We start from the raw sequence: 13,739 nt of genomic DNA, 5'->3' as shown, positions 1-13,739 counted from the left end.
CAGGAACCCTAACCATCTTAGATTGTTTGTCTTTCCACCGGTACCCAAGACTGTTTAGGTTTTAGGCCTTACAAACCTTGTTTGCTTCAAGCCTATAAACCAGCTTACCAGCAAAACAAAGCTTAGTATATGCGTGACGTGTTTAAAATTGTTTTTCAGGCATTTTATTTCAGACACACCTACATACCGAGGTTGTTATCAGTTAAATCAATATTGTCTTTGAAAACAAAAGTTTTTTTTTTTTAAATTTATTTCTGAGAGCGAGAGACAGCATGAGCTGGGGAGGGCCAGAGAGGAGGGAGGTACAGAATCTGAAACAGGATCCAGGCTCTGAGCTAGCCATCAGCACAGAGCCTGACACAGGGCTTGAACCCACAAACTGTGAGATCATGACCTGAGCCGAAGTCGGACGCTTCACTGACTGAGCCACCCAGGTGCCCCTGAAAACAAAAGGTTTTTACATGTATATTCTAGGGCGAGATTCCTTTCCATGTCTAGACCTTGCTTTGGCATTCTCGAATTTGGGTGCTCTGTATTGATTTTAATAATAAAAAAATGTTTATTTATTTTGAGAGAGAGCACATGATCGGGATAGGGGCAGAGGGAGACAGAGAATCCCAAGCAGGCTCCATGCTGTCAGCACAGAGCCAGAGATGGGGCTTGATCCCACAAACGTGAGATCATGACCTGGGCCAAGATCAATAGCCAAACGTTTAATCAACTGAGACACGCAGGCTCCCCACTCTGTTGATTTTAAGTACTTGATCATTTTGTCTACTTGAATCGTTTAGAAACCAGATTCTTCTTTTAGAATTCTTCTTTTAGACCAAGAGGTAGGAGAAACCCTTTTCAAATTAAAATATTTAAATCTTAATTACCGAGTCATGTGGTAAAGGTGTAAATCAGTAAAGTTAAACCTGTTCTGCTTCAAGCCTCACAGCCCTCTGAAAAGTGATTCCACCTGTTCAACATTAGCAGCAGAGGGAACGCAGAAGCCTTCTAAGCAGGAGAGAAATATGGTTCAGCTAGATAAACTTTCTAACTTTAAAAAAATGTTTATTTATTTATTTTGAGAGAGAGAGAGAGAGAGAGAGAGCTGGTGACCAGTGGAAGGGCAGAAAAAGAGAGCGAGAGAGAGAAAGAGAGAAAGAATATCCCAAGCAGGCTCCATGCTGTCAACACAGAGCTGGACAAAGGCCTCAATCTAACTAACCATGAGATCATGACCCAAGCTGAAATCAAGAGTTGGATGCCCAACCGACTGAGCCACCCAGGCACCCAGTTATCTCACCTTTTTGAGCTCCGGTTTTCTCATCTGTACTGTAAGCATAATTCTCATCTTACAAATCTCAATGATCTTTCTTGAGTTTTCGGTTTCTCCCCTTCCCGCAGTACCTTCAGTCAGTGACAAACAGCCATGACAACACAATTCTCCACTCAACCCAAAGAGAGTTTCTCTACTGGTTCACTCTTTCAACAGGTAACATCTTGGAAGAGTCAACTGTATTCATTGATTCTGCTTCACGAGCCAGTTAAACCTTTACTTTCTGCAAGTGGCTTTTATCCTTAAATGACCAGTGACCGTGTTCAATGCCTCCCAGTGCAGTGGTCCTTTCTTAGTCCTTATCCTACTTGGCCTTTTCTTGAAGTATTTTTTTTTAATGTTTTATTTATTTCTAGGAGAGAGAGAGAGAGAGACAGCATGAGCAGGGGAGGATCAGAGAAAGAGGGAGTCACAGACTCCGAAACAGGCTCCAGGCTCCGAGCTGGCAGTCAGCACAGAGCCCGACGCGGGGCCCGAACCCACGAACTGCGAGATCACGACCTAAGCGAAAGTCGGACGCTCAACCGACTAAGCCACCCAGGTGCCCTTACTTGGCCTTTTCTAACATGAGACTCTAGACTGTGATGATAAACACTGGTTGAATAGAAAAATATTATATCCTTCTGGGTTTCTTTCTGCCTTTCTCGCTGCTGTCTCTCTCTCCACTGGGCTATCATGTGGATTTAACTGATATATTTCCGGGTGGGTAATTTCCCAAGTCTAATTCTGGTTCCAGCTCATCTCTATGCTTACTTTCTAATGCATCTCCAACATGCATCGAATGTTGGAGATTTTGCTGGCATTTATCATCTCCACCCTACTCCCATCCCTATAACCTTCTCATTTCCTCCTATTTCTGCAGATGACATTGCCATCATCATGTTCTCCCAGGCACCATATTTGGAGACTCAAGGTTCTTTTACCTTCTCCTCGCTTTCTCCTCTGCTGACTCCTGGGGTTGATGACGTATCTTTTGCACCTGTCTCCTTTCCACTTCTGCTGCATTTCTTTTAGTTATGCCCACATTTGCTATCCACAATAGGCTCCTAGTTAGCCTCTTTGCCTCTAAGCTCTAGCTTATTCCTTGTATGGCCATCACACTCAATTTGCCTAAGAGCCAACTCTAGTTATCTTGGTCCAAAGGTTTCCATGGCTTCTCGGTATCTTGTAGGTAAATACATCCTACTGTTGCCATTTATTACAAACTCCTCTCCAATTAAGGGAAATACATATTCCTTACATGCCTCATGCTTTTCCAGTGCTATGCCTTTGCTCACATTGTTCTTTCTGTGCTTCTTGTTCTCTCCTGACCCTCTATATGGATATCCTGGGTGTATTTCCAAGAAATCTCAGAAATAATCTCTGTAATCCTTGTCTGATGTCCTTACTCAGATATAACCAACTTCCTCCTCCTCTTCATCTCACATAAAAGAGAGGCTTTTCTCCTCTTAGTTCATTTATGAGTTTCTACCTAGTGCTATGCTTATGCATGCACATGTTCTATCCTCTCTACCAGATTCTAAAGCTCAATTAGTTATGCATTCATTCAGCAAATGTTTTTTTGAATCTCTATTAATAGAAGGTCAATGGGGCGCCTGGGTGGCTTAGACGGTTAAGCGTCCGACTTTCGCTTAGGTCATGATCTCGCGGTTCGTGGGTTCGAGCCCTGCGTCGGGCTCTGTGCTGACTGCCAGCTCGGAGCCTGGAGCCTGTTTCGGAGTCTGTGACTCTCTCTCTGACCCTCCCCTGCACATGCTGTCTCTCTCTCTCTCCTAGAAATAAATAAAACATTAAAAAAAAGTAGAAGGTCTTTTTAAAGACCTGTGTTAAATTGTAGAGGTACAGAAATAAGGAAAGCATGGTTCCTCCCCTCTAAGGACTCATGATGTAGTGAAGATGACAGTAAAGAAAACAAATGATTAATATTTGGTTTACAAGAGGTGTGTCAGAGGTGTGTACAGAATGTTCTGGGAAGCACAAAGGAGGTGCACAAACTCAGCCTTGGAGAAGAAGGGAAAGAGCAGAAAACTTCTAAGAGCAGGTGATATTTGAGCCAAGTCTTAAGTACTGAGTCAGTCATGGATGGGGTGGAGGTGGGGGAATACATTCTGGGTGTGGCATATTTAAAGGGTACCAGTTACAGCCCAACAACAAGGCATATAACTGGTTCATATTTACTTCCGGTACTGCAATGTCCCAACCTGTGTTAGGACAGGACTGTTCCATTATAAAATGTTCACCATTCTGATTTGTAATGTTAAAAACAAAGGCAATGTAGTGAGTTGTCAAAAGTTACATTGTATCTAACTTTAAATTTTTAAAATCATGACCATTCTAATTTTTCTGTTGTTAAATGTTCTTTTCTTTTTTAAAGTATTTATTTTGAGAGAGAGAGAGAGAGAGAGAGAGAGAGATCATGAATGGGGGAGGGGCAGAAAGAGAGGGCAAGAAGAGAGAATCCCACGCAGGTGCCATGCTCCATGCTGAGCCCAATTTGGGCCTTGAACTTGAGATCATGACCTGAGCTGAAATTAAGAGTCTGACACTTAATGGATTGAGCCACCCAGGTGCCCTTAAATGTTATTTTCTTAATGAAACAGGTGATAATACACCATTGTATTTTTTTTAACTTTTCAAAACATTTTTAATATTTTTTAAGATTTTATTTTCTTTTAGTAATCTCTACATCCAATGTTGGGCTTGAACCCACAATCCTGAGATCAAGAGTTGCATGGTCTACCAACTGAGCCAGCCCAGGTGCCCATATCTGTTTTCTTAATTTTTTAATTTGTTGTTTTTAGTTCCAGTATAATTAACATACAGTGTTATATTAGTTTCAGGTGTATGATATAGTGATTTAACAATTCTATACATTACTCAGTGCTCAACATGGTAAGTGAGCTCTTAATCCTCTTTACCTGTTTGACCCATCCATCCTCCTACCCATTTCCTCTCTGGTAACCACCAGTATGTTCTCTAAATTTAAGAGTCTGGGTTTTTTTTTTTTTTCTCTTTTTTCTTTGTTTTGTTTCTTAAATTCCACATATGCGTGAAGTCATGAGGTATTTGTCTTTCTGTGACTTATTTCACTTAGCATAATAGTCTCTTGATTTATCCATGTTGTTGCAACTGGGAAGATTTCATTACTTTTTATGGCTCATTAATATTCCATTGTGTGTGTGTGTGTACACACACATATACCATATCTTTGTCCATTCATCTATCGATAGACATTTGAGTTGCTTCCATATTTTGGCTATTGTAAATAATGCTGCAATAAACCTAGGAATACATATATCTTTTTAAAATAGTGTTTATAGATAATACACAGTTATATCTTAATTTAATGTTTTATTTGGAAAACTAAAACACTGGTACTTTTATTTTTTATTTATTTAAAAATTTTTGTTTCTATATAATCTCTATACCCAATGTGGGAAATGAGCCCACACCCCTGAGATCAAGAGTCACACACTCTACCAACTGAGCCAGCCAGGCACCCCAACACCAGTGATTTTATTTTTATTTATTTATTTATTTAATTTTAGAGAAAGAGATTGAGAGAGCAAGCAGGGGAGAGGGGTGGAGGGGCAGAGGGAAAGAGAGATTCTTAACCAGTCTCCATGCTCAGTGTGGAGCCCAGCTGGCTCCTACAACCCTGTGACTATGACCTAAGCCGAAATCAAAGGTCATAAAATCAACTGTCTAAGCCACCCAGATTCTCCAACACTGGTAGGTAATTTTAAATTAGCTGACATATATATGTACATATATACACATATAGATACATATATGTACATATATATGTACTTATATATATATTTGAATTTTACTAGTCCCAATGACATTCAAGAGTCACATTCTCAAAAGGTATTAGTGGGTTAGAATTTCCTGGAGAGCTTAAAGAAAGAAAAGAAAAGGACTGATTCCCTTATGCCACTTTGCCTTAGTGATTCAGAATTTCTGAAGTGGGAGTTTAGGAGTTTGCCTTTTTATAAATCTTCTTAGATGATTTTGAAAGCATCTTGCTTGAGAGCATCTATTCTAGCCTGGTTTCCCACCCCCTGAACAAGAGTTGGATGAATAAGTGCCAAATGAATGCAGGCCTGCTACTCGTATAAGTCCATACACTTAGGGACATAAACTTTACTTTTTTCCTCAACAATGAAATGCACACATCTTAAGTGCACATGGAAGGCACCTCTTTTAGGGGAACGTCTGACACTTAAGAAGAGAGACAAAATACGAGGTGATTTTAGGGCCTTTCACTTTTGTGCACTAAGGGTAATAAAAGGAAAATACAGAATTCTTTGAGGACTTCCTCATTGACACGGGCAGATTTAGGATGAAAAATTATTGTTTGGGAATTGCAAGATTAGTTATTCTCCTTTCAAGTGTCATTTAATAAAAAGAGGGTAACGTTTTGAAGTCAAGAATATTGATGCATGGGGCAATAAACTTTTATTAATGATATTTCAGTGACCTGAAAAGGCAAATAAACTTCTTCCAGAACCTGATTAACTTTGGATTGAAAACCTCCTAAATCATTTTTCTATATTTCCTCGTCCCATCCCTTGATATTATAGTCCAGTCTTGAATATACAGTCCCAAGTGCGTGAGTATCAAGCCGCTGCTCTGAACTCAGGTAATTTCACTTGCTGTTCCCTTAACATTCAAATTCATAGAAATTTAAAGAGCCCTGAGTTTGAGGCCCTGATTTTGTGTGCAAAGGAAACAGAAGGCAAAGCCCCAGGACTAAGTGGCTCACTGACGCCCCCCCAGCAGCATTGGAACTTACACAATCACTTGATATTGTTTCTCCACATATTTTCACAGACACTTGCACTTGGTAACATGTAGCTTCAAGTTCCTTTCGTTCTTCAGAGTTAAATCTCTTCCTGCTTTTCACTACTGTACATTCACTTTCCACGGAGTCACACAAATTAGTGAGTGAGTCAGGTCTGTAATATTCACCCATGACTGAGAGGAAAAGGAAGACACTGGGTGGCTTAAACAACAGAATCTCTTTTCTGGAGGCTGTTAAGTCCAAGATCATGGTGTCTGCCGATTTGGTTCCCTGAGAAGGGTTCTCTCCTGGCCTCCTCCTGCGTCCTCTCATGGGCAGCTCTCTGGTCTCTTCCTCTAAGGGCACTAATCCCATCATGAGGGCCGTGCCTCATGACTGAATCTCACCCTAAATACCTCCCTAAGTCACCAGCTCCTAATACCATCGCACTGGAGGTTAGGGCTTCAACATGTATGAACTTGGGAAAGGACACACATCAGTCACAGCAGCTGTTCCAGAACTAAGACCAGACCCCAGCATAAGTGGTTTCAGTGTGACTGCACTGTGCTGAGGTCTCTACCTGAGGGGCCCATACCCCAAGTCAGTGGCAATAACAGAGTTATAGAAATAACCAAGGGAGTAAGTGCCATAGTGGAAAACAGCATCCAGAAGGGGATGACATTACATCCAGGGGACAGAGAAGAATGGAAAGGTTTTCAACAGGTAGGGATTGGAGAGAAGGCATTATAGGCATAGAAAGGGCTCTATTGTGGGAAGGAGTGAGCTGTCTTTGGGAAACAGGGCACAGCCTGTTTAACCACCAAGAACTAGGCACGTCAGGCAATAAGGCTGGAAAATCCAGCGTTCTTCCCATGACCCCACTGTTTACTCTGTGGACACTCTCTTTTTACCGTCTGTTTCCTAGGGCAGAGACCCTGTTCTCTATTTATTTGGTTCACCCTAAAGGGACTAGCAAGGACTCTACATAAAGGGTGGTGTATAAATCACACGGCTTTTGAGAAAAAGCCGGCAGAGCCCTCGCTGCCGCGAAGCCGCGCCAGTGGTGAAATGGGGTAGCGGAACGTCTTCCCAGCTGAAGTGGAAACGCGATGGAGCAAGAAAGCAGAGAAGCTGGTTTCTTGGCAGTGATCTTAAACTGAAGAAGAAAGAAAAAAAAAAACCCGATCTTTTCCTAAAACACACAAGGAGACCTGGGCTTTAAGGTCAACCTGGTCCTTGCACCACTGGTTTCCAGGCGGAGGCAGGTGTCCCTGGCTCGAGTGGCCGCTGGGAAGGAGGATTAAGGATGAGGCCTAAGGGACAGAGGTCAAAAGCGTGGAAACACCTCCCAGCATAGTCAGGGGGAAAGGGCAAACCCGGCTCTGGGCGAGCAGCGCGCTGGAGACCCGCACGCCGGGAGCAGGGGTCGGGAGAAGGGAAAAATCTCCCTGGTTTTAGGCCATCCCCAGCGTCGGGGGAAGGCCTTCGGTAGACCTGCCTGGGCTCAGAACAATTCTGGTGTTAAAAAAAAAATTTGTTTTAAATTCTGTTTTTAATAAAACCTTTTTCAGAACCTCAAAGAGGGCGGTACCCAAAGGAATCTGAAAAATACCCCGCAGGGCTAGGGGAGCGGGGCGTGCCCCGAATCAGGAGGTTGCAGGCGGACGCACAAGCGCTGCGCGGCCAGATAACCTCTCACGGTGCGGGAGGCCGGAGCAGTTTTCCACCCGCCGCGAAGCCGCGGCCCCCAACGCGCCCGGCGCACACCCCCTAGCTACGCGGCCGCAGGGTCCCAGGCGGGGGCGGGGCCGTCAGAGGCCGGAGGCGGGGCCTGATGGGGCTCAATGCTGGGGCGGGAGGGAGGTGCGGGATCCTTTGTTCTCTGATTGGGTCTGGGCCGAACAAGGGGCGGCGCCTTGGGCGGCTCTACGGGCCGGCATTGGCGCCGGAGAAGGAGGGCGTGGTTGTGTGAAGTCAGTTCCGGTTGGTGTAAAACCCCCGGGGCGGCGGCGAACTGGCTTCAGATGCTTCTGGGTCGCGGTGGGGAAAGCTCCCTAGGTCTTGTGTGTGAGCTGCGGTAGTCGCGCGCTAAGAGCGACCCGGCGAGGGATGGCGGCCACCGGGACCGCGGTCGCCACGGCCACCGGCAAGCTCCTGGTCCTGCTGCTGCTCGGGCTCACGGCGCCTGCCGCGGCACTGGCCGGCTACATCGAGGTGGGGACCCGGCGAGCGCCCGAGCGCAGTATCCTTCGGCCGTCGTGGGAGCGCGGCCTGCGAGCTGACCGGCGGGCCGCGGGNCCCGGGATTCCTCGAGCCTCTGCGCCCCGCGGCCCCGCCGGCGGTCCTCGGCTCCGGACCTCGGTGCGGCGCGGCTCCCCCCGGGGGCGGCTCCGCGCTGACCCCAGCTCCCGGGCTGCGGCGGGCAGCGTGCGCCCGGCGTCGGGTGGTGGGGCTTCCCCCCTGGAAGCAGGAGGTGCAGCCTTTGTTGGCAGCGTGGGCTTTGCCTGTGAGGATGCAGGCTTCCCAGGCTGGCCCTTGGAAAGTGCCGCGGTGCTGGGGCGAGCGCCGCTTTGGCTGCGCCGGGAGAATGCTCCTGCACCAAGCAGCGGGTGTGCCTCCTGCTTCCTGTGTGCCTTCCTCTCAAAAGAGCCACCGCTCTGGCATCAGGCCTTTGGGAGGAATTGTTAAATATAGCTGTTTGCCTAAGTCTGATAAACAACGGGAAACCCCTCTCTGGTGTTCGCGTTGCCCCCCGTTTTAGTGGGTTCCAGCGAAGAGGAAAGGTACCGATGAAAGACGGTGTAAAAACTCCAGTTTAATCCCACTTTTTTTTGGTGTTAGGATTTAAGTAGCTGTTCTGCATCTGACGTCCTCGTCAACATCTTTGTGCTCCGGGGTGGTTAAGCGGCCTGGGGTCTCGGGTGATTCGCTGGAGTTCAGGCCGCGGGAACCCGCACGGTTGCTGGGGTCGGTGAGGGTCCTAACAGCGTGGTCCGGCCCCTGCCGCCTTATGAACAGCTTTCTGTTCCCGAGCGAGACGTGGGACTTTATTTTTACTTGCCTTCTGGAAATAGTGCTTGAACTGTTGGATTGGAATGTGTTTCGGGTGTAGCTTATGGCTTTTCCCCTCTTCGCTATTTTTAAAATTACAATAGATTCCTGCGTATTTAGCTGATTTCAGAGAGAAGTGAGACTGGATTTGATTACATAGGCATTGACTGCGAAGTTTCTAGCAAAACCCTCAAGTTAGAATGTGGTCGTCTGCAGAATGTTTAAACACTTCGAGGGTCAAGTAAATCTAATCAAGAACACACCTCCTTTGGAAGGGCTTAGAATGTTTGTGTTCATCCCGCTTAAAGCTTTATGATTCTTTGGAGGAAGGTGGGGGAAGGAAGTTGTATTTTAAGTAGAAAATCGTTTCTACATCCATGCTTTCAGATGAGGATTATTTTAGTTTCCACACAGTGGTAAGGTTTGTATCTGTGATCCCTGATACCATCTTGTGAGGTAGATAGTGAATGGGAGAGGAAGGGGAAAAAAAAGGATTTTGGGTGGAATGCAGAACTTTTAGGTTAGGGTGTCAAAAACTGCGTAATTTTACCTCACTTCCCAGGGGAATGCGTAATTTTAGGCACTTGTAGATTCACAATAAAGGATTCGTAGGTTTTAAAGGACCTCTTTCAAGTTTAAGTAGAATATTAACACCTGTATGCACGCCTGCAGCAGCAGAAAAACTGGTAATATCAGAGTTAGTTGTGTGGATTAAATTCAGTTACCCCACAACATTGTCCCATTGAAAAGTCGAGCTAGACAGAAGGTGGGAATTAGACATTTCCCTAAAATGGCTTTTAAATGCTGCTTTAGGCTAACTTCCCTTCTTTGGAAGTGTATTTTTTCACCATACTAAATTATTTTTCAGATCATTTTTCCTTTCGTCAAGCAGGCAAAATTTTATTCCTATGTATGTAATTTCATTTATTTGCTCTCAGGCAAAGAAAGGACTGCCTAAACCTTAATTTAGATGAGAATGGGCTAAATCAGGATGTCTTTGGGAAGGTCTTTATTGAGATTAGGCAAAGGGATTCTAGCCAAATCCCTGATCAGGTTGCTTGGCGCAGAACTATTGATTGGCGAATCATTAGGGTTGCTTGGTGTTGATGGAATTAATCTTTTACACCTGTTTACAGTGAAAAACCCACCTCTGTACTCCTGTCATTTCTCTTAAGCCCAGGATGTGTTCTGTTGTGTGCATGCTCCCATTTTGGGATTCTCAGACCGTATTTGTGCTGAAACTCTGCACTCTGTAACAATGGACATTGACGTGTCTGAGAACCAGAACTCTGGTTCATTCTGCTAACGTTTAAAAGAGAGGCATTTGATAGGAAGTTTTCAGGAAACCCAAATACAAGGTATGACAGTTGATTTAGAAAGTAAAGAAGGCTTTATGTTGGTATTTCTGAGTGGTGGCTTAGGGAATGTCTGATTATAACTTGGGGAGATGTCAGGGCTGCTTGCAGGATTAGCCATCATTATTTTACTAAAACCGCTAAAAATCTTTTGATGAGTATGATAAACTAAGTCTTAGCAATCAGGTTCTCCTTTCATAGAGGACATTGGTTTCATCATCTAAAACTGGGCTGTCTTACAGGGTAGCGACATGTGGCTACTGAGCTTGCAGTGTGGCTAGTATGATTAAGGAATGAGCTTTCCACTTTAATTTTAGTTGATTTAAGTGGACATTTAAAGCTGGTAGTTCAGTGATTGGAAAAACTTTTAACCGTATTTTAAACAACTTGGTTATGTGGGTCTACTTTTTCACATGTATATTTAATGAGACCTACGCTTGATGTTAGACAAGGCCGAGAAGCGATTTATTTAATGAAATCTAAATGCAGATCAGGAATTTCTTATGAATATTTAGCATCTGAATTGAGATGTACTCTAATTTTAAAATGCACACCAGATTTTGAATACTTGATGTGAAAAAAATTGTAAAATATCACACTAATAATTTTATATTGATTACATTGAAATGATGTTTTAATCCTTGGCTAAGTAAAGTGTTAAAATTAGTTTCGCCTGTTTCTTTTAATTTTTAATGTGGCCACCTGAAAATACAACACACATAGCTTCTATTTCTTCTGGAGAGTGCTAATTTAATGTCTTGTTTGCAGTTGGTCCAGCATGATCTTCAGTGTTTTGAATGTTACTTTTTGTTACTTTTTTCCATTAAAAGTGTTATTTAGAAAATAATTTCAAGCTTACCAAAATAGTGAAAATTGTACAAATGACTCTTATGCCCAGATTCACCACTTGTTGATGCTTTCCCTATTCAGCATTTGCTTTATCTTTCATTCTATTATTACGCATTTTTTGCTGAATAGTTTGAGAGTGCATTGCTGGTCACGCCCCTTAACCCCTTCATTGTGTATTTCCCAAGAACCAAGGGCATTATCTTAACATTCCTTAGTACAGTTATCAATTTAAGGAAATTTATCATTGATAAAATACTTTGATCAAGTCTCCTGTCTGGTTTCCTGTTTGTCAGTTGACCCAATAATATTTTTTATAGCGTTTGAAAACATAGTTATTTTTAAATCTAAAGAGCTTCAAAAGTCTTGGCAGTAACATGTGAAGGGTTATTAATATTTTCCAAATATAAAACAGATTTTTAACTTCTCTGGTGTTTTGACTTGGAAAATCGAAACTTAAACACCTGTCAAGATTCTTGAATTATGTTGTTTACCCTTAACGAAATCTTGGGCTTTGCATTTTTTTTTTAAGAGACTTTATTTTTAAGCAGTCTGTTCNGTATATGTAACCCTGAGATCAAGAGTAGTTCGCTCTACTGACCGAGCCAGCGAGGCACCCTATTCTGCATTTTCTTTTTAAAATAACAGAAGAAAGGTTATATAGGTAGTGCATATTCATTGTAAAAACTAAAAAAAAATACAGATAAATAAAAAAACGAGAAAATAATCTCAAATCATATTTTCTGGGAAAACCTCACTGTAAACATTTTGGGGATATATATCTTTGCAGGTATATCAAGTACATATATTTTATAAAACTGGCTTATAGTGCATATTGGAGCTGGTACCTAACACTTTCTATTTTGAATTGTCCTAAAATAAACTACTGAAAGAAAATGAAGTTTTCTCTTTGACAAAAGGTAGGGATAAATCTTTGTCCGGTAATTGTAGCTTCTATGGAGGGGGTCATTTGAGAGAGAATTTGAAATCATCTATCATGTGATTTTCATGAGTTGTGTTTTAGGGAGATAAAATAGATTACATTGATGCTTAATTAAATTTAGTATCTTGTACCTTGATCTATGGCCCAAGACGATAAGTAACTATGTAGGCCCATTCAAATAGGAATGGGTTCCACTTCTTTGTATTAACTACCATTCAGTCCTTTTGCTGAGAGAATTTTTCTTACATAATCATCGTGAAGGTTTTTTTAAAATGAAATTCTTGAAACAAAGCTAAAATCTATTTTTAAAATAAGACTTTTTATTATTTATTTTGTTAGTGTTTATTGAATCACTGTGGTGAGGTTCCGTGTTAGATGCTAAATGCTACAGTAGTAAAAACAAATACACATAGTGCTTTTTACTCTACAAAATGCACTTGCATGTGATTTGTAGGCCCCACCCTCAGAGGTTCTCATTGAGTGCATCTGGGACTCTACGTTTTAAACGCTCCCCAGGTGATTCTTATGTGCAAGCCGAGAAAAACAAAACTCCAGCAAACAACAATAACAAAAAAACCCTAACAGAACTCATTTGAGTACATTATCTTCTCTTTCCAAACAGTCTGCCGAAGTAGGTATTGTTATCTGCACCTAAAAAGGGAGTCACGGAGGCTGAGGGTTTAATGCCACCCAGCAGGGCCAGGGTATGAATCTGTCGTCTTCCAAGTCTGTTGCTCTTTTCTTTCCTCTATGTCAGGGTGTTTCATAATATTTCTCATGGTTGTCATTTTCTTCTTCTATTTTCCCCACTACCAGAAAACCTGATATAAATATTTGCTTTATTTTTTATTTATTTATTATTTTTTAATGTTTTATTTATTTCTAGGAGAGAGAGAGAGAGAGACAGCATGAGCAGGGGAGGGTCAGAGAGAGAGGGAGTGACAGACTCTGAAACAGGCTCCAGGCTCCGAGCTGGCAGTCAGCACAGAGCCCGATGCGGGGCTCGAACCCACAAACCGCGAGATCATGACCTAAGCTAAAGTCGGACGCTTAACCGACTAAGCCACCCAGGCGCCCCATAAATATTTGCTTTAAAAGAAACTAATTTCGGGGCGCCTGAGTGGCTCAGTCAGTTAAGTGTTCTGACTTCAGCCAAGGTCATGATCCCACTGCTTGTGAGTTTGAGCCCACGTCGGGCTCTGTCTGTGCTGATCGTTCAGAGCCTGGAGCCTGCTTCAGATTCTGTGTCTCTGTCTCTCTCTGACCCTCCCCTGCTCGCATTCTGTCTCTCTGGTTCAAAAAAGAAACATTAAAAAAAAAAATTTCCCAGAAGTTCCAATATGTCAGACTACTAGCAGTGGTTATCTTTGAAGGATGTAATTAGAGGGGACTTTGCCTTTTCACATTTTTCATGGATTTTTAAAAACTTCTAAT

General features: G+C 42.9%; 1 protein-coding gene across 4 annotated transcripts in view; it reads left to right on the top strand.

Moving 5' to 3' along the window:
* The first annotated feature begins 8,127 nt into the window (after positions 1-8,127).
* The window catches only part of APLP2 (amyloid beta precursor like protein 2), an 84,467-nt gene continuing 78,855 nt past the window's right edge, over positions 8,128-13,739 (top strand). For all 4 annotated transcript variants that reach the window (XM_077756536.1, XM_077756535.1, XM_077756533.1 and 1 more), the window contains exon 1: positions 8,128-8,324. In XM_077756536.1, coding sequence (XP_077612662.1) covers positions 8,220-8,324 — 105 coding nt within the window. In that variant the 5' untranslated portion in view covers positions 8,128-8,219. The remainder of the gene's footprint in view (positions 8,325-13,739) is intronic.

The sequence above is a fragment of the Crocuta crocuta genome, unplaced genomic scaffold (genome assembly GCF_008692635.1).
Source record: "Crocuta crocuta isolate KB4526 unplaced genomic scaffold, BGI_CrCroc_1.0 scaffold172, whole genome shotgun sequence".
Classification (NCBI taxonomy): Eukaryota; Metazoa; Chordata; class Mammalia; order Carnivora; family Hyaenidae; genus Crocuta; species Crocuta crocuta.
Note: the sequence above shows the minus strand (reverse complement) of the source record. Positions and strands in the feature narration are given on the sequence as shown.